This window comes from Suillus subalutaceus (assembly GCF_016647625.1).
Source record: "Suillus subalutaceus strain FC151 chromosome Unknown DFJ58scaffold_11, whole genome shotgun sequence".
Classification (NCBI taxonomy): domain Eukaryota; kingdom Fungi; phylum Basidiomycota; class Agaricomycetes; order Boletales; family Suillaceae; genus Suillus; species Suillus subalutaceus.
The window spans coordinates 169,598-195,266 of record NW_024540260.1 but is presented as its reverse complement, the minus strand read 5'-3'; the positions used below and the strand labels follow the sequence as shown (position 1 = coordinate 195,266).

At 47.9% G+C, this 25,669-nt stretch overlaps 13 protein-coding genes across 13 annotated transcripts; 9 read left to right on the top strand and 4 right to left on the bottom strand.

The window, feature by feature from the left end:
* Positions 1-73: 73 nt before the first annotated feature.
* Positions 74-2,562, bottom strand: DFJ58DRAFT_42120 (rab-GTPase-TBC domain-containing protein). The gene is made up of 13 exons (XM_041380309.1): positions 1,914-2,562; positions 1,844-1,867; positions 1,692-1,788; positions 1,544-1,639; positions 1,344-1,491; positions 1,191-1,292; positions 1,128-1,133; positions 968-1,080; positions 744-915; positions 472-692; positions 358-412; positions 236-303; positions 74-185 (listed from the first exon to the last, which is right to left on the bottom strand). Exons 1-13 carry the CDS (start codon positions 2,440-2,442, stop codon positions 92-94), a joined length of 1,725 nt encoding a protein of 574 aa, XP_041248759.1. The 5' UTR covers positions 2,443-2,562; the 3' UTR covers positions 74-91.
* Positions 2,563-2,604: 42 nt separating this feature from the next.
* Positions 2,605-4,606, top strand: DFJ58DRAFT_42079 (allantoinase). Its single transcript, XM_041380308.1, has 6 exons — positions 2,605-3,026; positions 3,079-3,301; positions 3,350-3,421; positions 3,476-3,529; positions 3,590-4,249; positions 4,302-4,606. Exons 1-6 carry the CDS (start codon positions 2,827-2,829, stop codon positions 4,461-4,463), a joined length of 1,371 nt encoding a protein of 456 aa, XP_041248758.1. The 5' UTR covers positions 2,605-2,826; the 3' UTR covers positions 4,464-4,606.
* Positions 4,607-4,861: 255 nt separating this feature from the next.
* On the top strand, positions 4,862-6,512 carry DFJ58DRAFT_653348 (uncharacterized protein; the record flags this gene model as incomplete). Its single annotated transcript, XM_041381737.1, has 6 exons — positions 4,862-5,061; positions 5,117-5,350; positions 5,371-5,464; positions 5,516-5,569; positions 5,625-6,296; positions 6,354-6,512. 6 exons carry the CDS (start codon positions 4,862-4,864, stop codon positions 6,510-6,512), a joined length of 1,413 nt encoding a protein of 470 aa, XP_041248757.1.
* Positions 6,513-7,079: 567 nt separating this feature from the next.
* On the top strand, positions 7,080-8,813 carry DFJ58DRAFT_714018 (pyridoxal phosphate-dependent transferase; the record flags this gene model as incomplete). The annotated part of the gene is made up of 8 exons (XM_041383972.1): positions 7,080-7,248; positions 7,314-7,378; positions 7,435-7,609; positions 7,670-7,752; positions 7,801-8,142; positions 8,197-8,274; positions 8,331-8,428; positions 8,480-8,813. The coding sequence occupies 8 exons, from the start codon at positions 7,080-7,082 to the stop codon at positions 8,811-8,813; spliced, it is 1,344 nt and encodes a 447-aa protein (XP_041248756.1).
* A 162-nt stretch (positions 8,814-8,975) lies between these two features.
* On the top strand, positions 8,976-11,322 carry DFJ58DRAFT_764932 (uncharacterized protein). The gene is made up of 9 exons (XM_041388726.1): positions 8,976-9,259; positions 9,334-9,394; positions 9,445-9,490; positions 9,545-9,651; positions 9,714-9,826; positions 9,876-10,139; positions 10,191-10,254; positions 10,303-10,915; positions 10,965-11,322. The coding sequence occupies exons 1-9, from the start codon at positions 9,102-9,104 to the stop codon at positions 11,180-11,182; spliced, it is 1,644 nt and encodes a 547-aa protein (XP_041248755.1). The 5' UTR covers positions 8,976-9,101; the 3' UTR covers positions 11,183-11,322.
* Positions 11,323-11,661: 339 nt separating this feature from the next.
* On the bottom strand, positions 11,662-12,486 carry DFJ58DRAFT_854075 (uncharacterized protein; the record flags this gene model as incomplete). Its single annotated transcript, XM_041393863.1, has 5 exons — positions 12,352-12,486; positions 12,006-12,153; positions 11,832-11,884; positions 11,760-11,797; positions 11,662-11,690 (listed from the first exon to the last, which is right to left on the bottom strand). The coding sequence occupies exons 1-5, from the start codon at positions 12,393-12,395 to the stop codon at positions 11,662-11,664; spliced, it is 312 nt and encodes a 103-aa protein (XP_041248754.1). The 5' UTR covers positions 12,396-12,486.
* Positions 12,487-13,860: 1,374 nt separating this feature from the next.
* Positions 13,861-14,342, top strand: DFJ58DRAFT_764929 (heat shock protein 9/12-domain-containing protein). The gene is made up of 4 exons (XM_041388725.1): positions 13,861-13,963; positions 14,015-14,101; positions 14,155-14,217; positions 14,273-14,342. The coding sequence occupies exons 1-4, from the start codon at positions 13,910-13,912 to the stop codon at positions 14,327-14,329; spliced, it is 261 nt and encodes an 86-aa protein (XP_041248753.1). The 5' UTR covers positions 13,861-13,909; the 3' UTR covers positions 14,330-14,342.
* DFJ58DRAFT_764928 (Josephin-domain-containing protein) lies at positions 14,343-16,213 on the bottom strand. The gene is made up of 6 exons (XM_041388724.1): positions 16,032-16,213; positions 15,958-15,968; positions 15,791-15,902; positions 15,690-15,741; positions 15,581-15,631; positions 14,343-15,520 (listed from the first exon to the last, which is right to left on the bottom strand). Exons 1-6 carry the CDS (start codon positions 16,126-16,128, stop codon positions 14,419-14,421), a joined length of 1,425 nt encoding a protein of 474 aa, XP_041248752.1. The 5' UTR covers positions 16,129-16,213; the 3' UTR covers positions 14,343-14,418.
* A 33-nt stretch (positions 16,214-16,246) lies between these two features.
* On the top strand, positions 16,247-17,707 carry DFJ58DRAFT_678159 (autophagy-related protein 27). The gene is made up of 5 exons (XM_041383159.1): positions 16,247-16,567; positions 16,621-16,744; positions 16,798-17,071; positions 17,126-17,212; positions 17,263-17,707. The coding sequence occupies exons 1-5, from the start codon at positions 16,304-16,306 to the stop codon at positions 17,372-17,374; spliced, it is 861 nt and encodes a 286-aa protein (XP_041248751.1). The 5' UTR covers positions 16,247-16,303; the 3' UTR covers positions 17,375-17,707.
* A 763-nt stretch (positions 17,708-18,470) lies between these two features.
* On the bottom strand, positions 18,471-19,354 carry DFJ58DRAFT_911142 (uncharacterized protein; the record flags this gene model as incomplete). The annotated part of the gene is made up of 2 exons (XM_041395222.1): positions 19,026-19,354; positions 18,471-18,875 (listed from the first exon to the last, which is right to left on the bottom strand). The coding sequence occupies exons 1-2, from the start codon at positions 19,053-19,055 to the stop codon at positions 18,471-18,473; spliced, it is 435 nt and encodes a 144-aa protein (XP_041248750.1). The 5' UTR covers positions 19,056-19,354.
* Positions 19,355-20,564: 1,210 nt separating this feature from the next.
* Positions 20,565-20,861, top strand: DFJ58DRAFT_723053 (uncharacterized protein; the record flags this gene model as incomplete). The annotated part of the gene is made up of 2 exons (XM_041384945.1): positions 20,565-20,729; positions 20,778-20,861. The coding sequence occupies 2 exons, from the start codon at positions 20,565-20,567 to the stop codon at positions 20,859-20,861; spliced, it is 249 nt and encodes an 82-aa protein (XP_041248749.1).
* Positions 20,862-21,052: 191 nt separating this feature from the next.
* DFJ58DRAFT_911141 (uncharacterized protein) lies at positions 21,053-22,059 on the top strand (the record flags this gene model as incomplete). Its single annotated transcript, XM_041395221.1, has 3 exons — positions 21,053-21,169; positions 21,191-21,384; positions 21,411-22,059. Exons 2-3 carry the CDS (start codon positions 21,326-21,328, stop codon positions 22,057-22,059), a joined length of 708 nt encoding a protein of 235 aa, XP_041248748.1. The 5' UTR covers positions 21,053-21,169; positions 21,191-21,325.
* Positions 22,060-23,523: 1,464 nt separating this feature from the next.
* On the top strand, positions 23,524-25,581 carry DFJ58DRAFT_904145 (uncharacterized protein). Its single transcript, XM_041394898.1, has 3 exons — positions 23,524-23,763; positions 23,819-24,696; positions 24,751-25,581. Exons 1-3 carry the CDS (start codon positions 23,715-23,717, stop codon positions 25,264-25,266), a joined length of 1,443 nt encoding a protein of 480 aa, XP_041248747.1. The 5' UTR covers positions 23,524-23,714; the 3' UTR covers positions 25,267-25,581.
* Positions 25,582-25,669: the final 88 nt, after the last annotated feature.

The following is a 25,669-nucleotide window of genomic DNA, read 5'->3' as shown; positions in this document are numbered from 1 at the left end:
CCTGCCCTGTATATCAGAAGTTTCTTTTCAATACATGTACCGCTCGAAGAAATTAATTTATATGTATTCCATATGTCCTGTGGAGTCTGTATCATAAGTGGCGACTTCCCTTTCTGCTAGCCCGAGGAGATGACAAGCGATGAGATGATAAGGAGTCCTGATTCTCGTGCATGGCCTCGGCGTAACTGTCGTGGATTTCAGAACCATAGCGCATGGGAAGGAAAAGGTACTGTACAGGAGTTTGTATCTAACCAATTCTTCCTCAAGCTCTTCGTTTCGTAGCCGAGCCATTACAAGCTGGTTCTGAATGATCGCTCAGTCAATGTATATACTGACAATGTTTATGTTACGACTTACAAGGATTTCGACATGCTCTGCATTTAATTGCGCCATATTCGCATCAAGTTCTTTCCTGTCATTGCAGTTCACGAATTCAAAGATGGTCAGTTGTGCTTGCCGACGAGTACTCACACTTGCGCAGACAGGCTGCGATTGTTGTTTCGTAACGTATCAATCTCGGTCGCGTGTGCATCTCGGGTCCGAACAAGGTCCTCATACTCGTGTGAGTAAGTGTCCAACATGAATGGCGTGATCTTCATAGAGATGGCATCCAGCACGAACGCATCCACATCATATTTAACGCTCTTATCGGAATCGGTGATATGGTCTTCAGGTGATTCCAAAGGCTCGACCTATCAATTTCACTGTGAAGCAGAGTGCAACGATAAGATGGCGCGACATACCTTGTACCGATCAAAAATCTTGTTCTTTATAAACGCGAGGATATCATCAAACTTGAGTGTAAGTAATTCGTCTTCATTCTTCTGGAGTAGCACGATGCTGAATGCAAAGATGGCTTCTATACCACTGGCCAAACAATTGTCGTATATCCGGACTACAATTTCTAGTGGGAATCTGAATTTCCATTACTGAGTTACGCTATGCGCCTTGAAAATTGCACGCTTACCGATAGCTGAAGAGCGTTAGAAACCACTGCGAGCAGAACATGCTAGATTTAATGCCTTGTCTAAGGAAATGAACGTGGAGCACGGGTAGTAGTTCTTCTATCAATCGATCGAACTGTTGCCGCTTGAGACAGTGGTCGCAGATCCAACTGAAGGGCATACCTGGTACTAACATCGGAGAGTAAGTGTGAATAAAAATAGTGTTTGTATTGGATCTCTACATACAAGCCGGAGCTGCAGTTTAGGCATCTCTGGGAGGAAATGACCCCGGAGATCATAAGAGTGCATCAACCTCACGAGGAGCGAGAAGGCCTCTTCATCTGGCATCTAGGTCGTAAAAAGTAAAATTAAATTGAACTGGAGCAACGAGAAGCTCACATTGAGAAGGAGTACCGCTACAACGAAAGGAAGACCTTGACAATAACCAACCTGAGGGTCATACAATGAGTATGCTTTAAGAACGTTAAAAAGATGTTCTTGGCCGATGCCCTGTCCATCGGTAAAGAATTCGTGGTGAGGAAAGGTTCTGTGAAATCAAGGTCAAGGTATGGATATGGACACCCAAAGAAAATTTGAACCTTCCGAGATCTCGCGTGATTGCCTTTTCATGAGGACTGGACTCCTTGAGGAGTGAAAGGTATGTATTCTCTAGTTCAGCGTTCTTTGACGCTGCCCTGCCTCAAGCGCCTTATTAGTGGTGGAGCTAAGTGTCAGGAAGCACCATACATTAATTGCCACATCATTCCACGAAGCGTATCCGGAATCCCTTTCTCGATCGCTTTGGCTAGTTTTTGGGGATTCGAGGCTGCGAAACCCTGATAATCTACGATACGAGATGAATACCGGATACAAGATCGCTTAGAAAGTTGTCACATTACCTGAAACGACGGCTCCCCAGAAACCTTGCACTGGAGTCAGAACTGAAAATTGGTGCATAGTCACTCTTACCCCAGTCTATGCCTCCCTGTTCAGATTCTGTTGCCTCAGCACGTCGCTCATTATGAAGGCGCAAAAACTCTTCGTGAAGCTTCTGCTGCCCTTCTCCAGCACTCCGCAATGCTTCTATACTGTCTTCATCGCGGGTACCCTGTGATCCGATGCGCGCAAGGATATTATTTCCAGGAGCAGATGGTATTGTTATCGTCGAAGCAGACTTCTTATGTGAGAAATGACGTAAAGAAGAAAAAGCTTTTGAGGGTGTCGATGAAATAGTTGTCCTGCGGCTCAGCTTCGGAAGCGGATCGTCCGTGCCTGCTTCGGTGACAAGGCTGGTATTTTCTGAGAGCGAAACGGTTGAGAAGCTTGGATCGTCATCAAGGATTACATCGTTATAGTCGGACTCCGCGACAGATCCTCTTGGGGAAAGCTCGTCGTATGTTGGACCCTTTGGGGAAAGTAGAGTATCGAGAGGTGAAGGTGGATCCGGTTTTGATGCTACCGCAGCAGAAACATCGTTTCCGGTACTTTCGTCTGACATTTGAACAGATTATGCTGGAAGATGGTACATGGGGTATTAATGGGCTCGTAAACCGAGTAGCTATAGCCTGAGCCTGGATCCAGATTCCAGAGCGTCCTCAGGCCGATCATGCATTGTCACGTGGCTCTCGCCATATCAAAACTTCAAAAAGTCAGGTTTGTGCATCACTGCCGTGTGCCCATCTTTCAAAATTCAACGTGACTGAGGCTTTGCAACCCTCATGGATCCAAAGTGCTCGCAGTGTTTTAGCCACGAGTATCCTCGATTCCCGTTGGATATGAGCCCGTACTTCATCTCGCAGTGACTTCCCAAGTTGAACGGTCTATTAATGTAATCGTGTAAGAACACGACTGCATCTGTAGCCCATTAGCTAGGCAGGTTATCATGCTTCTCACTGTGACCAGTCGCAACGTACTACTTCCTGATTTTGATCTGCCACGACCTGCGACGATCAATGTTGACCTCAGGACTGGCAAAATAATCGAAGTCCGCTTGGAGTACATTGGCGATGAAGCGTGTAAGAAAAGCGGAGATCTACATTTCGTTGATGCTGGGGACAAAGTTGTTCTTCCTGGGCTGGTCGAGTAAGGGTCATTCTTCGTTGCAAAGCACTATTGCTAATTACCATAATAACAGTGCCCATGTTCATCTGGAGGAACCCGGAAACCAGGACTGGGAAGGCTTTTGGACCGGCACACAAGCCGCAGCTGCTGGGGGCGTCACCGCTCTAATTGATATGCCAGTCGATTCAAGTCCGCCCACCACTACACCAAGGAACCTTGATATCAAACGTCGCTCTGCTCGTGGACAGTGTTGGGTAGATGTTGGATTTTGGGGAGGAGCGATTCCTCAGAATCAGGTAAGTGCACCAGTAGATCCCGGCGCGCCAGGCGTTCATCGTCTACAGGACGAATTAGGACCCCTCTTATCCGCCGGCGTCAGAGGCTTCAAGTGCTTTTTGATCGATACAGGCATCGAGGTAATTCAAAGCCAGAATTTCGTGCATATCTATGTTTATGCTTGCTTCACATAGGAATTCCCTTGCGTTTCTGAGAGTGACCTTCATACGCACATGTCCCATCTCGAAGTAGGGCTTTGTTGAGCATGAAAACAATGGCTATCTTCTAACTGGCAGCATTTTTCAAAGAACTCTGTCATGATCTTTCATGCTGAAATGCAGACCGCCTCTTCACCAGCTCGACACCGGCCTGATCCAAGGTCATACCAGGAATTCCTCTCTTCACGTCCTGAGGAGCTTGAGGTGGACGCCATCACTCTCATCACTCGCCTCCAAGCAATGTACCCCTCGGTTTCTTGTCACATCGCCCATCTATCGGCTGCAGCCGCCTTACCCATCATCCGTGCTGCCAAGGACTGCGGATCAAAGCTTTCCGTTGAAACTTGTTTTCACTATCTATGTTTATCAGCAGAGGACATCCCCGATGGCGCAACCGAGTACAAATGCACTCCTCCGATTCGCGAGGACTTTAACAGAAATCTCCTCTGGGGCGCTCTCGTGGATGGTACCATTGATTGTGTAATCTCCGATCACAGTCCTTGTCTCATTGAGATGAAGGGGCTTGAACACGGCGATTTCATGAAAGCCTGGGGTGGTGTCAGTTCCCTAGGCCTTGGATTAAGCCTTCTATGGACGGAAGGAAGGAAGAGAGGCATCTCGCTTGGGCAGATCATACGTTGGATGAGCATTAAAAATGCTGAATTAGCGGGACTGTCTAGTACAAAGGGCCAGCTGAAAGTGGGACATGATGGTGATTTAGTGATCTGGGATCCGGAACCAGAGTTCAAGGTGAATCCTAGTCATGCTGCTGCTCCCCTAATGATAATCGATCGAGTGTTAGGTCTCGAAAGAACATTTGTACTTCAAGAACAAGTTGAGCCCATATGAAGGCATGACTCTGAGGGGCCTCGTACACAAAACATTCGTTCGTGGTAGATTGGCTTACGATTCGGCACTTCAAGATGGTTTTACAGGTCTTCAACCTTCCGGAGAGCTGCTATAGGTACTTACGCGACAATTCTTACTTGTGTGCAGTGTGTTGTGAACTGGGCGGAGCTTTGCAGTCTCGAATTTGCGACGACTTGTGTTAGTTTGGTGATTGTCGAAAGTCCTTGAAATCACACTATCTGAGTACAAGCAGTGGCGGTTGGGTAGACCAATAGAAGGAAGTTTACACGGTAGAGCCGCGATTAACTGATTGGGTGGCGCCAGGGCCCAGCAAGACGTTGATATCGAACACTGCCAGCCAGTTGGGCTGGGCACCTAGTAGTACGAAGCAATATTGACCCTGGATCACTACTGCGCATATCGTAGTACATACGATGTGAGTGTTCATTCATCATCTGTATCGTATCTGCAGTCGATCACATTGTGCTACCAGTTGATCGTTTCGATAAGACCATGAGCAACCAGTCCCTAGTTGTGACTAGCCGGAATACCCTGCTGCCCGGTTCAGATCAGCCGCAACCAGCAACGATCACGGTGAACATCGACACAGGTAAGATCACAGACATCCAAACAGTGTATGCAGAACGAAGTCCGGGTGGAGAGACGACATTCATTGATGCAGGCGAAAAGTTTGTTCTTCCTGGATTAGTCGAGTGAGTGTTTTGTCCCGCATCCCCAAGAAAGCTTGTCATTTGGATGTCTTTGCAGTGCCCACGTTCATCTAAATGAGCCTGGTCGAACGGACTGGGAGGGCTTTTGGACTGGTACGCGAGCAGCTGTGGCAGGAGGAATCACCACGGTCGTGGATATGCCTTTAAACTCTATACCGCCCACGACCACTTTACGGAACCTTGAGATCAAGCGACAAACTGCACAAGGCCAGTGCTGGGCCGACGTTGGTTTTTGGGGTGGAGTTATTCCAGGGAACCAGGCAAGCTGCGCGTTCGAGACTGCCTGAGGAGATCAGCTCATCCTGGTAATAAGGCGGACCTGAAACCATTGGTGGCTGCTGGAGTCAAAGGATTCAAGTGCTTTTTGATTGAAAGCGGTGTCGAGGTGAGTGAGAGATTGCGTCCTATCTTTCAATGACCCATAACATTTTTCCAGGAATTCCCTTCTGTCTCAGAGCATGATCTTCATGCACACATGAAAGAGCTCCAGGTCAAACTGCATATGAGGACCCAGTGAGCTGCTAGCTAACTTTGTTCTCTCGCAGGATCAATCGACTGTCCTATTGTTCCACGCAGAGCTTGAGGACGACTCCTGCTCAGTGCAAAATCATGAGGAGCACGATCCAACAGCATATCAAACCTTCCTCTCCTCTCGCCCTCAAGAGCTTGAGGTCAACGCTATCTCTCTTATTACCGTCTTGCAAGAGAAATACAACTCCCTTCGTTGCCACATCGTCCACCTATCTGCGTCTACCGCTCTTCCCATTATTCGTGCTGCGCGTTCTCGTGGGTTGAATCTGACGGTGGAAACATGCTTCCATTATCTGTGCCTCTCAGCGGACGACATACCACATGGCCGACCTGAATTTAAGTGCTGCCCACCTATTCGTTCCGAATCAAACAGAGATGCACTGTGGGATGCATTGATAGACGGTACCATTGACTGTGTGGTATCCGATCACAGTCCATGTGTAGCAGAGTTGAAGAAGTTCGAGGAGGGTAATATCATGACCGCCTGGGGAGGCATAAACAGTCTCGGCTTTGGCCTTAGCCTTCTATGGACAGAAGGCCAAAAGAGGGGCATTACCCTCGGTCAGATTATTCGCTGGACAAGCGAAGAAACCGCGAAACATGCCGGGCTTTCGTCATCCAAAGGGCGGTTATCAGTAGGGCATGATGGCGACCTCGTTATCTGGGACCCTGCAGCTGAGTTCAAGGTATAATATAAACACTTTCAATCTTGCCAAGTCATTCTTTAACGTTAATGTCGTCAGGTGTCAAAGGAACACTTCCACTTCAAGAACAAATTCTCCGCATACGAAGGGATGGTGCTAAATGGAGTTGTGCAACAAACAGTTTTGCGTGGCCGCGTAATTTACGATAGGACGCAGAGCGGCTTTGATGGCTTTACTCCCATCGGCAAGCTCTTGTGATTCAAGTTGGTGCTGCAGTCGTCTTGTTAAGCCCTTCTCCCCCAATGATTCAGTGCAAGTATTAGAGTTGCACCATTTTTTATGCCAGTGATATTTCGGAACAGCATCTTTTCTTCCATCGAATTCAATACACAGAGCTTACACGAGTCGAAGTGAAACCCCTATCAACCCCGCGTGCTATAATTAGAACTACTGAACGTGTTCTTTTACATCACACGGCGATATTTGAGTCATACACTCCAACTTAAAGCTCGAAGACTCCAGAGCTCCAAGATCGTACTTCGCTTCGTCGACATACCTCAACTTGACCTTCGAAACTACACTACGAATCTACTACGGATAGCAAGATGCCTCTTCTTAACAGAGTATCTACATGCACAAGGGCCATACGTTCAACAGGCAGTTCTGGCGTCGCCAAATGTTCTGTATCTCCGGTGATTAGGTAGACATTTCACGCCTCTATAGTTACCTTGGGTTACTAAACCGTGACATCTCAGAAACGATCATGCCCGACCTTGTGAGCATGTCGTTTCTGCAGGTAGCAAGCCCAAATTACATTCGCGGGCGATGACTACCTCTGCCGATTCCCTCGTCGCCTTTGGACAACAGCATGTCGCCAGAGGCCTTGGCCGCCTCACAGAAGCTGTCATGGCGAAGGGTGAGGGTTCGTACGTGACCTTTGAGGATGGGCGTAGGATGCTAGATTTCAGCTGTGGTATCGGTGTGACAAACCTTGGTGAGTTGCCATGCGCTCCACAGTGAATCATTCACTGGAAGTTCTATGATGACACGCAACGCTAGGTCATTGCCACCCGAAGGTTTCCAAAGCTGCAGCAGATCAATGCGTGAACATTGTACATGCTCAGGTGTGTTCTAACTTCAAAATACTGTTTGAGATAAACTCACCCTTGTATTCTTCTAGTGCAGCATCTCATTCCATGGCCCTTACTTACGCCTCATCGAGAAACTCCTTCCAATTATGCCTGATCCCTCGCTTGACTCGTTCTTCTTTTGGAACTCAGGCTCTGAAGCCATTGAAGCATCCCTCAAGATGGCACGACAAATTACTGGTCGGCAGAACATTATCGGCATGCAGGGTAAGTTGGCGGTGAGTACTCGCGCAACGCAGAACTTATGAAGAATTCTCGCCATCGCAGGGGGCTATCATGGTCGAACGTTTGGTGCCATGGCTGTTACGAAGAGCAAGACGATCTATAGTGAAGGATCCTTTCCGTTGATGGTAATTTTGGTGTTCAGGACGTTAGCGACTGGACTAACATCATCGTAGCCTGGGGTATTCGCCATACCGTTCCCGTACTGGCACCAATTGGGATTACCAATCAATACGAGTGAAGAAGAGCTCGTCCGACTCTCATTGTATCAACTAGATCTAGTTCTCAAACAACAAACAGCTCCCAGGGACACAGCTGCCATAATCGTTGAGCCTGTACTTGGAGAGGGTGGTTATGTACCAGCCCCCGCATCCTTCCTAAAAGGATTGCGTGCCGTCTGCGACAAACACGGCATCCTCCTTATTGTAGATGAGGTACAGAGTGGATTCGGTAGGACTGGCAAATACTTCAATGTTGAATATAGTGGTGTCCGACCCGATATCCTGACAATCGCAAAGGTATAGTGGATTTCTGCATCAGTCATGGCTGATTGAATCATTGATTGACCATAGGGCCTTGCAAACGGATTCCCATTGAGTGGTGTAGTCAGCAGGAAGGAACTTACGGATAAGCTAGTGCCGGGTTCCATGGTTAGTTCATTTCCACTAGCCCGTGTTTTCCCGTCCCGTTGATCGCGCATTTTAAGGGAGGCACATATGCAGGCAACGCTGTATCATGCGCCGCTGCGGTGGCCGTCGCTAACGCCTTCCGTGAAGAGAAGGTGCTCGATAATGTTTCTGCTCGGTAAGATCACCACATAAGCGATCCAGAATTCTGTTATCTCACAGTTTCTAGTTCGAGCGAACTTTTCACATCCTTGAAGTCCCTCCGTGATGACCCAGAAGTAGGAAGCATGGTCGTCGATATCCGGGGCCAGGGCCTGATGATTGCTGTCGAGTTTGCATCCCCATTGTACTCTCCAAACGATCCCGCACTGGTTTCATCCGCGCCGAAGAACCTCGCAAGTCGTGTTACGAAGCGCTGCATGGAGAAGGGGCTTTTAATTCTCACGACTTCATTATATGAAGTCATCAGGTTCATACCGCCTCTGAATATCTCGCAGGGCGATCTGCAAAAAGGTTGTCAGATATTTGCGGAGTCAGTCAAAGAGGTCGTCCGAGAAGGTTGAATAGTTGTTCTTTTGTACCGAGTATCTGATACGTTTATTATGTTCGTCGAGCGTAGCAATCAGACCAAGTCTATACATTCGTATTTGTCAGGAGCGCCATCCCTAATTAGTGTAGTATAATGACCACTGACCTAAGCTTGACCTAATCTAACCCTGATCTAACCTAGTAAGCAATTGGCAAAAGCCTCGCGCCCTCACTGAGGCAAACGTGAATGACAAGCTCATCATCAATTTCAAACTCAAAATCATCAAGGCCGACGTTCTCCGCATTTCCTCTCACTGACCGTCATGTTATTCCATGCTGTGTTGCTTCAAGTCCTCCTGTCTGTGTTCTCGAGTTTCATGGGTTCAGCCTACGGCTACATACCAGCGCAACCTTCCAACGAAACGAGCCAGATAAATGGCATGAATGCATCGAGGTTGATTCTTCAGTGGTACCCGAACGGGTGAGACTCTCCAGGGCGCCTTCCGCGTTCACATTCTGAGCTGCTCCGCTTGGTTGCTTGGGTTGCTTTCTTAGCTCGGATTGGGAGTACGTGTCCTATCAGCTTGTGGGCGCAGATAGCAACGGTACTACCAAGGTGCATATATATCAGTAGTATGAGCTGACTGCAATCTCATCATTTAGCAGGGGGCACTTGTACACTTCACTGAGAGTTTAGCAATGAACGAGTCAAGTAGGCGTGCATCTTTTATCGACTCGGCGGGGACGCTCATACAGATATTCGCAGCAACCACCCCTTGGATAGCTCTGGTATCATGCGATGCTAATTCGACGAACTTCTCTGAAGAAGTCGATATATTCACGATGGCGAACAGCTCAGGTGCTCAATCTGCTGTACGTAAGAACGTTCGGTTGCTTGCATGTTGACAGTTACAATGCCAATTCCTTCATTGCAGCTTCTGTATTCTCTTTATTCTAACACGTGTCTCATCAACCAAGAGTATGCTGATCCCGCGAATTTTGACCAAGTCTTCGATATATTCTCAACTCAGTCGATATCGGTCTCGAGGTGAGTTTGACTCTGCATGTTTATGTAGGCCTGGTTTATGAGTCATTAGAAACATTCAATACGAGTTCGGGCAAGATGGACCCACGAATCTATCTCTTTATGGGAACTTCGATGCAACTACCCTAAACGCATCCGCAACAACTATCAGCCAGTTTATAACGTCAGGCTATCCTACGGTTCCTGGCTATCTACTTGCAACCTTGCAAGCTTACAATGCGACAGGAACCAACTCTACGGGGACGAGTGGCAATAATAATGGCTCCACTAGTTCGACTGCGAATCAAGGTAGTAAAAAAGAAACAGGTTTAGCTATGTGGGAACAGTTTGATAGTGTATCTAAGTTACAGGCTAAATCTGATTACAGGATCATTCTGTATGCTATCACCGGTTGTGTTTCAGCTTTATTTTGCGTCGTCATCATCTCAGGGGTATGTTGCATCGCACTATTGCTTCTTGTTGGTCTAAACACCATTCAGGCAGTCAGGGCTTTACGCCATCCCGAGAGATATGGTCCCCGAATTGCAAATGGTGATCTCCGTGGTGCACGCGGCGGTAGCCAAAGCCGAGCTGGTGGCCTTGGACGGGCCATTTTGGACACGTTTCCCATTGTGAGGTTTGGCACTGCGCCGAATACCACTTATCCAAGTCCCAAAGACGTTGAATCGCCTCCGGTGGATGCTGATACAACATTGCAACAATCAAGCGATGCAGTGGAGATGGACACCATCTTCAGTCAGGCAGTCCGGCAACCATCACAATCAGTGGGAGAGATCAACGAGAGTTCTACTACTGGTGCCACAGCAAATGTGCATGGTCAGGAGGATGCGCAGTCCGATGCACGAGCTGTACCTCGGTTGACACCTCCACAAATACCTGCTACTTCCGAAGCGCCATCATCTTCAGCACGGGATGTCGATCCGCTTATGCCAGAGGCAATCGGACGTGAGACATGTCCCATCTGCATCGTTGACTTTGAGGAGGGTGACGAGCTTAGGGTATTGCCTTGCGAAGGAAAACATCGTTTCCACCAGACGTGCGTTGATCCATGGCTTTTAGAGCTTTCCAGTTCTTGCCCAATATGTCGACAAGGTGAGTCTTACCTAGTGAGCTCGCGATACCTCTTACTAACGGACGACAGACTTTCACGCTCTTGAGACGATGTTGTCAGGGGACGCGGGTGATCGTGATGCTCTTTCTGTGTTTCCTTCCAACCGGCGTATCAGCCAAGCACCCTCGGTCCAACAAAATCGCTTTTCCCGCTATTTACGATCTGCACGGCGGCGGCACCATGAGCTTGGAGGAAACGATGATACTACAGAGCCGTCTATGGCTACTACTGTTGACCATTCGCTATGACTCTTTGGACATTTACCCATATACCCTTCACGGTCATTGAATCGTACTTAGTCACATATCTGTATTTGCCTTTTGCTGAGTAAATTATCAAGGGTTCTGCGAACAAGGGAATTCGATGGGCCAGACCTTCGGTGAATAAATGCTGTTTGATCGAGGGCTCGCCGACTACCAGTTGTTTCCGCCAAGTGCTTACGCGATTGTGAAGTAAACAACTTATCGACCGATCTTGGTGCGGGAGGGAAAAAGCTCTGTGATCCGATAATATGTGCACATGGTCGGACCCCAAGTCTCTCAAATGTGGCATCGTCATACACCGGACTCATTACGCACATATGCAGCACACGACGCACACGAGGCAGGATGCAGCCCAGAATCAGCGCGTGTACTATGATCTGAATCGGCATGTTCGTGGGTCCTTGTTCAGCTTATGTCTCAGCCTTGGCTGCGAAGCCATACTCGGCGAACATTGACCTTTCCGGTTATGTCCCAATGCTATCGTCACCCAGTTCTGAAAGATAACGGTTCAAGGTTGATTCAGTGATCGGTGACTCTACAAACTAGGACCCAATTGACGCACCCACAACATGAGCTACATGCAGCGTGTTCTTTGTGAGCCTGCATTCTAATTGCAAATAATTTCGTAACTTACATGTTATCTTTGTAGGACATGAATGGGAGGTACGGGTCACCATAAGGTGCAGGCTAACGGGCCGTCAGAAAGGGGGTAAAATATGCAATCATAGAACTTACCGTGTTAGATTACAGCAAAGCGCGAATGTTACCACGAAATATCTATCTGGAAGGACCTCGTCGACAGTTTTACCCCAAAAGATGTCGGGAAAACAATGACTTTGTCATTCTTTGGGACTCCGTGTGTCCGGTATGCGGTTACGGCACCAGGGAGTACTCCTCCTGCTAATTCGAAGCGACCGTAGTGGTAATACTGATTTGCTGTCTGTACGAAGGAGAGCCTAAGAGCGAAGATGATGCTACTCTGTACAGCGGCCCTATGCTTTTATGTCACGCGTGTATTGACCTCACATTGGCGGTCCGACAAACACCATGAGTAGTCGAGATGGGCAATGGTCACGAGCCACCTAAGAATAGAATAACACTGATTGAAGTTCCTCAGCATTGGCGTGTGGTGAACGGCGACCGTGATCACTCACTGATTAAGCTGTTTCGGTGGAATACAGCAGCAGGGCGGGTGCATTGTTTCGATCGATCAATTGATGTTATCCAATCTTGCTTGCGGTATCACCAGACTTTTGAGATCGTTTTACATGACTCGCTTACACACTTCATTCACATGCACGGCTTTATAGACGATTTCTGGAGTAGCTTGAACCCAAGGATCCTCCAAAATTTTCATCATCTCTGCCACCTGCACGAAGTCATCTCCCTGTACGGTTAACCCTCCCTAGTTACAGAATATCAGCAAGGGAAAGCAAATGAAGCCCGACAAGCTCACCAATATGGCATCACTCAGAGTCGATAATAACTAGCTTTGCGTTATTCAAGAATTTCACCTCATTCTGGCTGTCCTCCGGCTATCCAAGGAGCCATCAATCCAAACCCAAGTAATGAAGGTGAAGAGACTCGCAAGGAAATACAGATCTTTCTTGTATAATCAGACCTATGGCCTCGATCGCCGCTCCTAGACAGTTTGCGAAATGAGCTCTGTAAATAGTTTCCGTCCCACTGACAGGTCAGCTCGGGGTTTGGCAGCTCACTGCCTGGTTAGATGTTCGAGTCAATGCGCCGTACCCACGGCCAAATGCCCGGATACTATGCTGAGGAACGCTATTGTAGTGGCCGTCCTAGTCCCTGGAGGTCTTTGAAGCCGAAAGAACGGTTTTAGGACCTTCTAGGAAGCTGCAGTCAGACCAACACAGACATAAATGAAAGGTGTCCAAAAGTACCATGTTTGTGAGGGCTAGTTCGAGAAAATCCACAGATGGAGATGTATCTTGACCACGATGGGAGAAAAATTTACTCAAAATCCAATTTTTCAACGAAGTCGCAGTGCATGACTAGCCAATAGTACTTATGACTGCAAGGCGCCAGTAAGATTTACCTGCTACGTGCGTATTGGAAGTCCAATCACGCAGAACACTTTCTTTATACTAAGCCTCTGGGTGATGAAGCGTGCTGCACCCGGTGGTTGAACAATGTCAGGGGCTTCAACCATCTAAGATGAAAATAACTCACGAGGTCAAGTCCTCGAACGAGACAGTGCGGAAGGCTATCATGGACATCATTAATTCTTGTGTCAGACAGTACCGTATCTGAGGAAACTCACTGAGTTAGAACATGACGAAGACAAAGCTAAAGTGACAAATGGGTTGAGCTTGACCACACCATCTTCAACGCATTTACTACACCATAGGAATATTTAGTACTTTGTCTAGCACTATGCACTGTTTTACGCACCCGTTGAAACGATTTGATATGTCACATATATAGGTGCTGACAAAAACAATTTATGATCAGCGGTGTCGCAGATTCAAAGACGCAACGACCCCGCGTCATTCTGACCACTCGCCAAATAAGGCGAAATGATTGACTCTCCAACAACGTCATACCGGCGTCACCTTGCAGGCTTGCACAGCTTTCCCGTCACTTCCAAAGGGTATATAAGGTCGAGGATATTCGCTTTTCTTTCCCAACTTCTCTGTCTCTCTACCACATATAACTTTACACTCACAATCAAATATCATCATCATAATGGCTGACACTGGACGTCAATCTATGACCGACAAGGCTGCTACTGCTATGAAGGTCCGAACAATTTCTCCTTGGAATTTATTCTTGCGCCTGACACTGTCTTAGCCCGAGTCTCAGAAGTCGATGACCGAGCAGGCTGGCGACAAGGTCAAAGGAATGTCCGACTCGGTTGCTTCTACTCTTCAACCGCAGGTAGCCCCTAAAATGACTTAGGGTTCTGATTGACACTGACGGTCTGCTTTCAGAGCGAGAAGTCCACCACCCAGAAGGCCGGTGATACCGTGAGCGGGAATTCCAACGAAGGACAGGTGACCTGAGGCTAAACAGCCATCTCATCAATTTGTGACTGACGGAATTTTGTAGGAGTCCTTGGCGGAGAAGGCCAAGCACGCTATGGGCTTGGGTGGTGCGGAGAAGTAGTTCAGTTCTTTCAATTTGTGTCTCATATTGTATTATATGGAGGAGAGATTGTAATTTTTAACATGACGCACTTGCTAGTTGTATGACTGTTAGCCACCAAATCTTGCGAGTCTTCTTCTACGCATCTCTTCCACACTGACAGACTCTCCTGATGCTTCCGATTCGGATGCGATCGTAATAGTATCCGCTTCAGATTGATTGTCAATCTCGTTATCCTCAACAGCTGCTGAGATGTGAGGCGAAGGTGCTTGTCGTGTTCGAAGTGGTTGTACCGGAAGAGGGGTGAATTCAGATGGTGCATTCTCCAATGATGCTTTTAACGCAGCCTGGAAGTCGGCATCGTCATCATCATAAACTCGGTCCAGTTGCCCCGTGCTATATGGCATCCTTGCTTGGGGAGAAGGTACGTAGTCCAAGTCTTCGGGATCATCATCATCATCATTGTCGTCAAGTTCTCCTCTGGCATGCCGTTCTGCTAGCGAATCCGCAATTGCACGACGGAAATGCTCCTCTTCACTGTCATCTCGTGCTTGTGGTCCACGTGGCGGCTGCCGACTTCTAAACCGTGCAGCCTCCTCCTCGTACTGCTGTCTGAACCCCAATTCTTGCTCATACCGCATGCGCTCCATGAGCACACGATCACGCTCCATGGAAGCAGTAATTGGGTCAACGTCAGCGTTTCCATACGGGTCTTGGTTGGGAGGAATGCCTGGCATAACTCCTCTCGTTGAACCCGATCTGCGAATGTCTGAGGCGAATAGACTACTCTGCGCAGGAGGGTAGGAAACCGGCATAGACCATGAACCACCTGGTTCTCCAGCCCCAGCCAGTGATGCCTGCAAGGCTGCTTGCAGCTCCATATCTTCATTCTCCAAACCAGGCTCCACGTCATCCCGGGGTGATGATGAAGCCGAGGTAGGGTCTGGGAAAGTAGATGCGATATCATCTGCGTCTATGTGGGGAAGTTGAGAGGGTGAATCTGGATCGATCTGTGTGACTGTAAAGACAGAGTATCCGTCGCTCTCAGCTTGTTGCAAGAACATGCCAAGGTAGAGTTTGCTGATCCATTGTGGCCGACGTTTATTGGAATCGAGGTTGAACCAGTGGCCATCACCTGGGACAGAGAGATCTCCAAATCGTCGCAACGTGTACCAGTGCTGATTCTGGTTGAGTACGAATGCGGTTTGGTTACTTGTGGGAGGACAATGCGATGAGCAACGAGAGATGATAACTCATGGTGGACGGACATACTGCGGCTCATTCTGATATGGCCTCATAGCTTCAGAGCGCCAGCGAACGAGGCTAGAGCAGATATTATAAGGTAATGCACCAGATATGATGAAACATCAATTGGACAAACCTGAGATTCCAGATATTGAGTGCCTCTTCTAACACTTGCACGGAGAAAAATCCTGAGGAATCATTAGTGCTTCATACAGCTGAAAATCCGAAATAAATTGCCTGTATCATCCATATTGGTACTAGTACGTGCTCGATTGGCGTCGTCATAACGCGATGACTGCTCCAGCGCATCCAACTTCCGAGCGAATTCAGAGAGATCGGGCGCTGAGAACTATGGCGATCACACAGATGAGTATACGACTTCCAACTGAAAGAAGGATACAAACATAGTTTCCCTCTGGAAATGGCGAACGAAAGTCAATGAACACTAGCATCGAGCGATAGATGATGAGGCACATACGAAGTAATGAATTGAGCGCATGCTGCGCACAAAGATTTGATCCTTCCTGCTGCCTTTCATGGTATATCATATGTACAAGTTGTTCCAGCCCTGCCATGCTCGATTCGATTTCCTACAAACTTGTTAGTTCAGTGGTGAGTGATTGATGTAGCTGCCCAAGTGGAGATGACATTTAAGGACGCGCACGCGTGTCTTACGTAATTCAAGCACCACTTGCGATTTGTTCACCGTTGTTGCCCTTAACTTCATCATCTTCCCCTGGTCCCATAGCCATGATTCTCCGGTTCATACCTCAGTCATTACCTTCCACTCTGTTATCCTTACTTTTGTTATTATCTTACACAGTTCTTGTAACGGCAGAAGACTTTGATTGCCATGTGACCACTGGAGGGTTGAAATGGGACCTTACGCCGCTGGAGGGCTCGCACACACTGTCCAGAACACGAGAGACGCCGCCCACAACTATGGTGGATGAGCTCATATTCAATTTATGCAAGGACTTGGAACCAATGGATGGTGTGCCAGACGACGACCAGGCAAGTTCAATTCATGATGACTCAACCCTGTCGATGTTAACATGAATCCGCAGTGCAAAGCTGGGACAAGGGCATGTTTGAGGAAGACGAACAGGAAGGACGACGCAGACCGGGTGATTGCTGTCATACCTGTCGCGTCAACGACCACCCTTGAGCCAGAATATTCACAGCTTAATTGTATGTGGAGCTTCTGTCTGATTTTTGTTATGCATACTCAACAAATGTAACAGCACTGAAAGGTCTCTCCTTGACATTTCACGGGTCCCCATACCCCTCCTCTGGAGACTCCCAGTCTATCGTATTCTCTCTCTTTTGTGCCGAGGATGCAGACCCCGAACCCAAACTCGTCTCATATGAGAACGGAGTAGTACGTGTTGATTGGAGTACACCCTCGGCGTGTAGTTTGCCGGATGACCAACCTCCACCACAAGAGGATGAAGGCGGTGGAGAGAGCGACGAGAAACCAGCGAAGAGAGGCAGTGGACTTGGGTTCTTCTTCCTTGTGTGAGTGGTATAGTGTTGATACAGAAGGAACATGACTGACTCCTTATTTTCCAGCCTTCTTCTAGCATTCGGTTCGTATCTCACGCTGGGTGCATACTACAACTATTCCACATATGGTGCTCGCGGCGTGGATCTTATACCGTGAGTACATCACAATTCTTTTTCTGGAGCACGCCCTAACATCTGCGTAGACATCGAGATTTCTGGCGCGAAGTGCCATACATGTTGCAAGACGTTGTATCTCATCTATGTTCAACGGTTCGACCACAACGGTCGACTCGTGGAGGGTATATTGCCGTATGATGACCACATTCTGTTTTCTGGGACATGTTTCTATTCAAACGTTTCAGATATAAACATGGCACATGCATAGTGACTTAATTACCCTAACGCCTTTACACTGTTAAACTACGCTGGAAACAGAATGGAGATGCGAGGTGAATGAAGATGTAACGTCCTGAAGTCGATCCAGATGAAAATTACGAAGTCCGGTTAATTAGCAATGCTGCTGCGAACAGGCACAGCTACCAATCCGTCTCATTGAGTGACCCCTGCGCTCAATAAAACCGCTGTAACGCCACTGACTTTGAGGCCTGTTTATAACTCAAGTGCCTGTCTTGGGGCTGGTAGGCCAAGCAACAGCCGCTCCTCGGACTCTGTACTCGCGGTCCGCAGGTATTTGAGCCATCCATCAGGCACTGGAAGCTTATATCGGTAGATATGTGGGTCTGGCTACCGCTATTATCCCTCACTTCTGGACTTCCATCATGCTCACCATTTAATTGATGAAACCGTTGTCAGCGATTGGCGCAGGCGTCATTGGGACTGATAAGTACTAAATGTTTGTTCTGGGTCTAGCTCAAATCCAGTTGCTGCTGTTACTCAGGAGTGACTCGAGCGCCTCGAAAGATAGTAATGTTGGTCAATGATCAACCTTCTAGCGAAACAAGAATTCGTTCCACTTGGTTAATTGGCTGCTTCAAACCAATCATATACATGATACAAATACATTGCATTGTGGGGGATTGAGTGGGTTGTAAAGGTACAAGTGTCCTAGTATACGTGACTAGTCCGTTCCGGTAAATCGAAAACATTGCAGTGGGAGATATAGCAAGATAGCGATAAAAATGTGAGTAGGGGAGATATGCAGAAGTGATACAAAGTGAAGTAAGAACTGGCAGTGACTCCGAAGTCCAATTGTAGTCCATGATAGCGATAAACACGTGAGTAGGGTGTGGTTTATGCAAAAGTGAGTGGGTCGTGATGACGAACGATATTACAAAATAAAGGAAGAGTTGGCAGTGATGAAGTCCAATTGTAGTCCGTTGAAGCGAGTCCGATATACTGAAGTCCGATGCGTTAGAGATGACATGTGATAAGCCGATGCGCAGGGCGAGAATCAAACATTCTGGGAGAAGTGGATATTCCAGCTATCCGAACCATCTCTAGCTCTAGTGAGGCCAGCGAAGAAGATTTTTGGGCCCAAAAAGTCCAAACGTTTTACACCCAGCGCATGTTCGCGCTGGTCTGCACGGGACCTAGCCCTGAAAGAATCGATGGCGGCATTAACCGCATGGGAAGGTCTGTGCATTTGCATCTCGTGTGATGTAACACCTCGGTTGAGGGTTTCCCGTATCTTGAGCAGGACATCATTCACGGTGATGCCGTGAGGGTTCACAACTTCTATTATCCAAGCGGGAAGCTCGGAAATAATAATGGTCATACGAGAGACTTTCGGTTGTACCGCAAACTCCCAAATCCTGTTAGGCGGACAGTCTGGTCGCAGTTGCACAAATGCTAGGTCCTAGCGTGGTATTAAACATAATATTTGGGACCACGACTCAGGAGGGGGTGCAAGACTATCATGGAAGAGTGGGCCGTGGGAAAATGTTGGTCTAAGAAGCAACAGATATGAACACTGTGCAACATATGAATGAAGAGAAGAAACACATACGCGATACAGGGGGTTGGTGCAAGTGTGCATTAGGGTGCGGGAGGGACACCGTATGGAGGTGGGGTGCGTTGATAATTGGTATCGGGAGCGAAACTGAATGTAGGTTCGGCGTGTTTGGGGTCGGCACCGGGGATGCCGATGTTGAGCCCCAAGACTTGTGGCTGTGTGAAGAGGAAGAGGAACCCATACGATAGTGCATCGTTGTAGAGTTTAGTCGGGGAGTAATTAGGAGAGGGGGACTTGGATGGAAACGCAGTGACTCGACCAGTATCTTACGCCGTCTTTTATAACGTACCAGGGAGCGTCGTCGGGAAGTTACTTGAGCGCTTACGTTTGTCATCGTGAGTAGGAGACCGATGAATACGGAAGTTATGGGCGGGAGTCGACAGCGAATACCATCGTATATGGTCACAATTCAAGGTTAGACGCCAAATCATTGATGGCGCTGGGCGGGATTTCCAAATTTGGATAGGGGCGGGAGTCTTGGCGGAGCAACTATACCATATAAGGCAAGCGTCGGGAAATTTTGCGCTGATGGCGGTCTCACGAGACACTCAGACCAGTGTTATCGATGCCATCGATAAGTCTTGGGCGTCAGAAAGAGTATAATTACATCCTCCGCCGATACAATCACCCCTAAACTACTCAGCAATTAATGTTCGGAACACGTTTTCCACAAATTCACTAAATTAAATTACTTAAACCATGTAACTTAATCTGCACGACATCGTGATCCATTCACACAGGCAAACCTGAATTCAAGACCAAGTCATTCAAAAACACTTCTTCCTGGTTCCAGCCACTAATGAACGCGTTTTTTTCAGTACAACTCAATACACCGAGTGGCGCAAGTGCACGAGACCACTGACGGTCAATTCGGCAACCAATACGGTAATGTAACTTATCCTGCGTGCGAGATAAAATTTTGACGCGTGTTGGAGTCAGTGTCTGCTGACTGGTCAGATGTGACGGTCCATTACGACGACAAGACAGTGTAGTCGACACCAAAGGACGTGACTGCACGGCCCTCTTGCTCCCTCTTGTCAACAGCTCACCAAATCAGATTTCTCCAGAGTTATTCGTGCGTTCCGTATCCTTGCCTTTAGTCGACCCTGAAAAGTCCTCTGCGAGCTTTTGGGATCCGACTGCTAAACAAGGAGGACTGCATGACACAATTCAACGCCATGTATTCGGGAATAGCATCTATCTACCTATGAGAATGCATGCGCTGTCGAATGAGGATCTGTTCCCGAGGCTTTGGTGGCTTCAAACTCTAAAGAGTGATCAAGGTTCAAACTTCACTCGACCTAAGAGCGCAATCCGATCTGCGCCTCGCCCATACAGCTTGTGTCCATGATAGGCATATAACTTCAGTGCGCACAGGATCACTTTAGAGTTCTGGAAGGATGGATACCCTAGTTGTGAGGTTTGTCCAGATAGTTCAGGCAGCTTGGCAGGACTTAGGAGTACTTTTATCACGTGCTCGTCGTAACATGGATCGCGAAACTGATATGTCGCATCTTCACTCAGAATACCACCATGGCGCATACGGTCAATGCAAATCCAGCAGACGATGAAGAACTTGACAATGATCCTGGAGCATATATTGTTGGGTTCGGTGAACACGCTGGTAAACGACTCGATGACATCCCTGCTGACTACAGGTTGTGGGCAACAGGAGCCGGATGCCAACGCTTCCGCTGGGTGAGAACTCAGTATAGTGGATACGACTGTCACTGAAAATAATTGCAGTATGCGGATTTCAAAGAGGCCAATGATCGATATGAAGAACTCCAAACTCCTGAAGCCTACACCTTGTACCTTCGGAAAGCATAAAAACAAAAGACTCGACGAAGTACCAGAAGACTACATTTGGTCGGTTATTCGCCCCTCGTTTTCTAATTATATCCTGGGTAAGTCTATTCTCATGTCATTTTCACTCCTATATATATCGTTGCCGCAGTACCAAAGCCTGGTGAAGGCACATCGTCGTTACCTGGACAAGGTATACCAAAACAAATCACCAGGCTCAGTTCATATCTGGTTTGGGAATAAATATCGAGGTTCACACGCTCAGCCTTGCCTACGAGCGGCGAGGTTTTATTGAATTTTGTTTGAGACCGGAGCATAGCGATTTTAAGTGGGTGAGTCGCGGTTTTTTCCAGTGGCACCTGATAGTGCATCGCGCGACCCACCGACGGCCATACCGTAGAAGAAAACTGGCGAATGTGCAAAATTCCGCAGGAGAACTTCTGGGACCATGGGATGACGTGTGTCTGTGGAGCCGGGGTGAAGACTATATGCGGGATGGTTTTGTCGTCAACGATGGTGAGGGGGAAGATGAAGATGAATACAGCCGGTGACCTAGACGGATCAAGTCCACAGGCAGAGCGGCCTTCTCGCACGTGTGCGGGTGTCTCTCAAGCCTCGGAGTCGGAGTCGGGGTCGGACTCAGATTCAGATGACGATACGGCCTCTGGACGAATTGCCCAAGAAGATCAGGGCGAAACGTGCTTCGGGGAAAAGAAAGGCAGAGGTCGTGTCCTCGCCCAGCCCCAAAAGAAGCCATCAGTATGAAGGCGAGGGCAGTGATGATGATATCGCTGCTCAGCCCTCACGAAAACGCCGCAAAGGTGCTGATCATTCTATGAGCGATTTACGCATTTTCTCAAGTGCCACGATGGCAGGTCCCCGCCTAGTTCACGATAGGCCCGCCCACAATGATTTCCACTCTGGTGCAGAGCCCGTCGCTTCAACTTCGCATCTTGATGAACAAGAATCTCCCTATCAACTCTCTCACCCTGGATCATCCCAGGAATCTCCCTATCAACACTCTCACTCTGGATCATCCCAGAAATCCGCTGCAAGTTCAAGCTTAGCTGATGAATCGCAAACTGAAGATGAGTTTTCACAAATTGACACCGAGGAATTATCGGATGATGGTTATGATATTCCTCCTCCCTCAATTTTGGGAAGCTATTATCGTCCGTTTCCGCGTGTAATTACTGGTTCTTATTATCAGGAGATGTCTTAGCGGAGCTCTATGACATACGGGCGTTCACGTTGAACTCTGATAATAATATTCATCTGAACTGCGATGTGGTATAAGGCCACCTGAATTCATTTCCGAGCTCAGAAGTTACGTGAAAGCAGTGCGAAAATCTTAGCCACTGCCACTTTCATCGAAATCTGATGGTCTTCATCAGCTTCTACCATCTAGATACTGTCACGGCTAAGCCTCAGGCTGCAGGGATTATCTATTTTACATAGCTTTTTCTTTGCGAGCTTCTCTGTTTCAAATCTTAAGTGAGTTCGCCGTCACTGATGCGCCCTCCATAGACCGCGCCTTGTATCTTCATTGTATTTGTACTAACCAGACACAAGCTGTGATGGCATGTAGGTCCAGGAGAGACACCGACGTGTGCGGGGGCGGCAACTTGTTTATTGCGCCACTTCGTCATACCAGTCTCAGTCAAGTGTAAGAACTTTGTAACTACTAGCGCTTATTTAAACTTGCAATTAACTGCGTTGATAGGATCATATGGATGGTTGGCTAAGTACAAGAATCACCGATGAACAGGACACACCACTTGGTTGAGATGGACATTAACCCCTGCTGCGGGGAGATGCCATCCTTGTTCGAGTTGCAACTCGAAGATAAGAGCTGTGAAAACAAGAATACAACTCTTGGCGACGAGTTCTGAATTGAATCACGATGGCGCCAATGAATCACATGCACCGGTCGATGAGTAACTGTAAAGCAGTGAAAGTCTGTGAACTAGTACAAGTCAGTTAAGGTGATCCTTCGGAAAGGGTCGTATATGAGTTTTGATTGGACAATGCCGACGGCATGAATATGGATGCTTGTCGGTCCACTGACAGAACCACATCAAAATAAAAATATAGTGTGGTGACTGGCCCCTGGGCCCTGAAGGCGACCTGGGACCTCCTGGGACGACGGGTTCCCAGGGGCCAGTGCTGGCCAGTGGGGTCAATGGTCAGAAGCCTGTGTCTCACCAAAAAGGACATGATCGGACCGACATATCATGATATGACAGCGAGCGCTATGTGGCTGATTGTGCTGATCATTCTACGATAAAGACGCGATGATTCGGCTATATACCAAATAAAGATTAGGGACAGCATGGGTCTTACCTCTATGAATCAACTAACTCTAGTCCCGGTGCAGAAAAAACCGAATTATTCCTGTTGGGGAATAGAGAAGAGGAAGCAGACCTCGAGGCCCCGACGTTACGGCGGAGGAATGACAGGGAGGTTGAGCAACGGAAGAAAATTGTGTGAGTACGATAAGGATCAATGATGCGGCCATACTGGTATCAACTGATTAGATGTCCGACAGTCCATAGATGGGATCCTTTGATGAAACGATCTCTAACTTCGGGTTACAGCTGCCTAAAACATTTGTTCCCGTGCCCGCGCTTGGTTAGAAGCCTTGTCTAGTGGACTCTACACTTGTAAACCTTCTATGGCCTCCGTTATGCCGACTTTCATCAAAACGCCCGTGGCCTTTACCCTAAAATTGCCGTGTACGTATTATATCCTTCACTTATATATAAACTTCCCATCCGAGAAATCAGCCTCGTGCCCTCTTTATCGGTCCACCCGCTCTTTGCTCCCACATATTCTTTTTTTTCCGTCAGCGACACCTCCATCCCGAGTCCCTAAACAATGCCTGCTGAGAGATCCCGGGGCTCATTGAAGCGCGAGTCTTCAGATGGTATGTGTAACGTTCATTGCATAAACATACTTATGGGTGACTTACTCTAATTCAGTTGGCGCCCAATTAACTTGGACCCTTCCTTTTGAGCCTGCGTCTCCTCAGAACATTGCCTTTGCACCGAACGTAACACCCATAACTTTCAACGAACCACTTCTCACCGTTGAAACTACCTTTGAACCCGTGCTCTTTCCCACTCCTACTGGGGAATGTTCGTCTCGCCGGCCCACGCATAGCAAAAAGCGGCCCGACGATCATATTCCCCGTCCCCCCAACGCCTTCATCCTCTTCCGCTCATCCTTCATTAAAAGCCAGCACGTATCCACTGGAGTAGAAACTAACCACAGCACACTTTCAAAGATAATTGGTCTTACGTGGCAGAATATGCCTCATGACGAGCGTCAGATCTGGCACGCAAAGGCGAAGAAGGCATTGGAGGATCACAGGCGGAAGTGGCCGCAGTATGCTTTCCGTCCTTCCCATACGAAAGCGAAGGGTGGGACCGAGAAGCGCAAAGTTCGGGAAGTCGAGCCGAAGGACATGAAGCGTTGCGCGAAAATTGCTGAGCTCCTTGTAGAGGGCAAGAAGGGCCAGGAGCTCGAACACGCAATTCAAGAATTCGACCGCACGCATGTCCCTGAGGTGGTTACGCGCTTCGAGGCTCCCATTACTGCTCGGGCATATCGCCGATCTTCATCCGCTCCCATTGACAACCCAGAAACGAACAAGCCATTCCTTTTATCCTCGCCTGCGCCCCGTCGTGTACGTTCTACAAGCAGCCATCCGTCTCTATCCTCAACATGGCAATCTCAGTGCGATGGCCTTCCGCCGACATCCGATAGTTTGGCGTCAGAGCACTGTATCGATGTCTCGGCATCCTCATCATTTATTTCATCAGATTATTCTTTCCCTGCGAAACCCCAACCTTCATTGGTGAGTCGTGCCGGAATGTTTGGCTCTTTTCCGCTAACATTTTTTTTTCTGCAGGAATTTGATCCTTACATGTTCGACGTAGCGTTTGGCAATTCGATGGCGTCCGCGGGTCAAAATTTCCCTGATTTTTCTCCTTCACCGTGCGAGACGCGGGTTCAAACACCTTCATTAGTTATCGATACCACACAGGGCAGCTCGGCCTGGTCGCAAGCTTCATCGCCCTATTGTAACTCTCCCTCCACTCCTCATTTCCCCATCGATCCATCATCTTTCGATACATTGTGCACGGAAGGCGACGATCCGTATATGTCCGGTTCATTTTCATTCAACAACTCCTATCCCCTTCATTGCCATGGGGGATTCCCAGACACTTTCAACGCATTTGGTCACCCCGAAAATCTGGACACATCGTCGTTCTCGAATGAAGATTTCTTCTCGAAAAACCAATTTTCCTTGTTTGAACCGGGGAAAGTGGAGCTTGCCAGCGTGGATATGGATTTTTTCCGCTTTCATGTCGTCATTACCAGCCTTCTGATCGCGAGTGCACTATTTTTCCTTGGTTCCCATTAAGAAACTAACCGGTGTATTTTTACTGGCAAACGCGGAACTTTTCATGTAACAACTTGTAACAACTCATCAACCCTTCTCATCCCATTTTGCGATACATACTTCCATACTTGCGTCATACCCACTTGGCTTTGTGTATAGTTATACCTATCTACATGTACTTAGAACGGTTCTCCTTGCCAGCGCAACAGAGAATTGTCATAGATTGCTGCAATTAGTCTAGCTTGAAGGGTCTGATTCATGATTCATGTCTCACGAGGAGTTTACGGTGAAATGACGGCATTCGACACCTGACCTTCTTTCATATCGGGTCATTGTACATGCTAGCGTGAATCGTAATAATCGTAAGAGATCCGTAAGGTTCCAGATCGTGGAATGGAAGATAGGGCACGTGTGTTTAAACTCT

Bases quoted from the DNA above. Each gene is read 5' to 3' on its own strand.
- DFJ58DRAFT_42120 (XM_041380309.1), bottom strand. From the start codon at position 2,442: ATGTCAGACGAAAGTACCGGAAACGATGTTTCTGCTGCGGTAGCATCA. The intron at 1,868-1,913 runs GTAAGAGTGACT...CTCCAGTGCAAG, and splicing joins ACAGGGAGGCATAGACTGGG to GTTTCTGGGGAGCCGTCGTT. The intron at 304-357 runs GTAAGTCGTAAC...GCGATCATTCAG, and splicing joins CAGAGCATGTCGAAATCCTT to AACCAGCTTGTAATGGCTCG.
- DFJ58DRAFT_42079 (XM_041380308.1), top strand. From the start codon at position 2,827: ATGCTTCTCACTGTGACCAGTCGCAACGTACTACTTCCTGATTTTGAT. The intron at 3,027-3,078 runs GTAAGGGTCATT...CCATAATAACAG, and splicing joins GTTCTTCCTGGGCTGGTCGA to TGCCCATGTTCATCTGGAGG. The intron at 3,302-3,349 runs GTAAGTGCACCA...CATCGTCTACAG, and splicing joins GAGCGATTCCTCAGAATCAG to GACGAATTAGGACCCCTCTT.
- DFJ58DRAFT_764932 (XM_041388726.1), top strand. From the start codon at position 9,102: ATGTTATTCCATGCTGTGTTGCTTCAAGTCCTCCTGTCTGTGTTCTCG. The intron at 9,652-9,713 runs GTACGTAAGAAC...CCTTCATTGCAG, and splicing joins GCTCAGGTGCTCAATCTGCT to CTTCTGTATTCTCTTTATTC. The intron at 10,140-10,190 runs GTGGGAACAGTT...ATCTGATTACAG, and splicing joins AAAGAAACAGGTTTAGCTAT to GATCATTCTGTATGCTATCA.
- DFJ58DRAFT_764929 (XM_041388725.1), top strand. From the start codon at position 13,910: ATGGCTGACACTGGACGTCAATCTATGACCGACAAGGCTGCTACTGCT. The intron at 13,964-14,014 runs GTCCGAACAATT...ACACTGTCTTAG, and splicing joins AGGCTGCTACTGCTATGAAG to CCCGAGTCTCAGAAGTCGAT. The intron at 14,102-14,154 runs GTAGCCCCTAAA...GTCTGCTTTCAG, and splicing joins CTTCTACTCTTCAACCGCAG to AGCGAGAAGTCCACCACCCA.
- DFJ58DRAFT_764928 (XM_041388724.1), bottom strand. From the start codon at position 16,128: ATGGCAGGGCTGGAACAACTTGTACATATGATATACCATGAAAGGCAG. The intron at 15,632-15,689 runs GTTTGTCCAATT...TATCTGCTCTAG, and splicing joins CTCAATATCTGGAATCTCAG to CCTCGTTCGCTGGCGCTCTG. The intron at 15,521-15,580 runs GTATGTCCGTCC...TCCTCCCACAAG, and splicing joins CCATATCAGAATGAGCCGCA to TAACCAAACCGCATTCGTAC.
- DFJ58DRAFT_678159 (XM_041383159.1), top strand. From the start codon at position 16,304: ATGATTCTCCGGTTCATACCTCAGTCATTACCTTCCACTCTGTTATCC. The intron at 16,745-16,797 runs GTATGTGGAGCT...CAAATGTAACAG, and splicing joins AGAATATTCACAGCTTAATT to CACTGAAAGGTCTCTCCTTG. The intron at 17,213-17,262 runs GTGAGTACATCA...ACATCTGCGTAG, and splicing joins CGCGGCGTGGATCTTATACC to ACATCGAGATTTCTGGCGCG.
- DFJ58DRAFT_904145 (XM_041394898.1), top strand. From the start codon at position 23,715: ATGCCTGCTGAGAGATCCCGGGGCTCATTGAAGCGCGAGTCTTCAGAT. The intron at 23,764-23,818 runs GTATGTGTAACG...ACTCTAATTCAG, and splicing joins GAAGCGCGAGTCTTCAGATG to TTGGCGCCCAATTAACTTGG. The intron at 24,697-24,750 runs GTGAGTCGTGCC...TTTTTTCTGCAG, and splicing joins CGAAACCCCAACCTTCATTG to GAATTTGATCCTTACATGTT.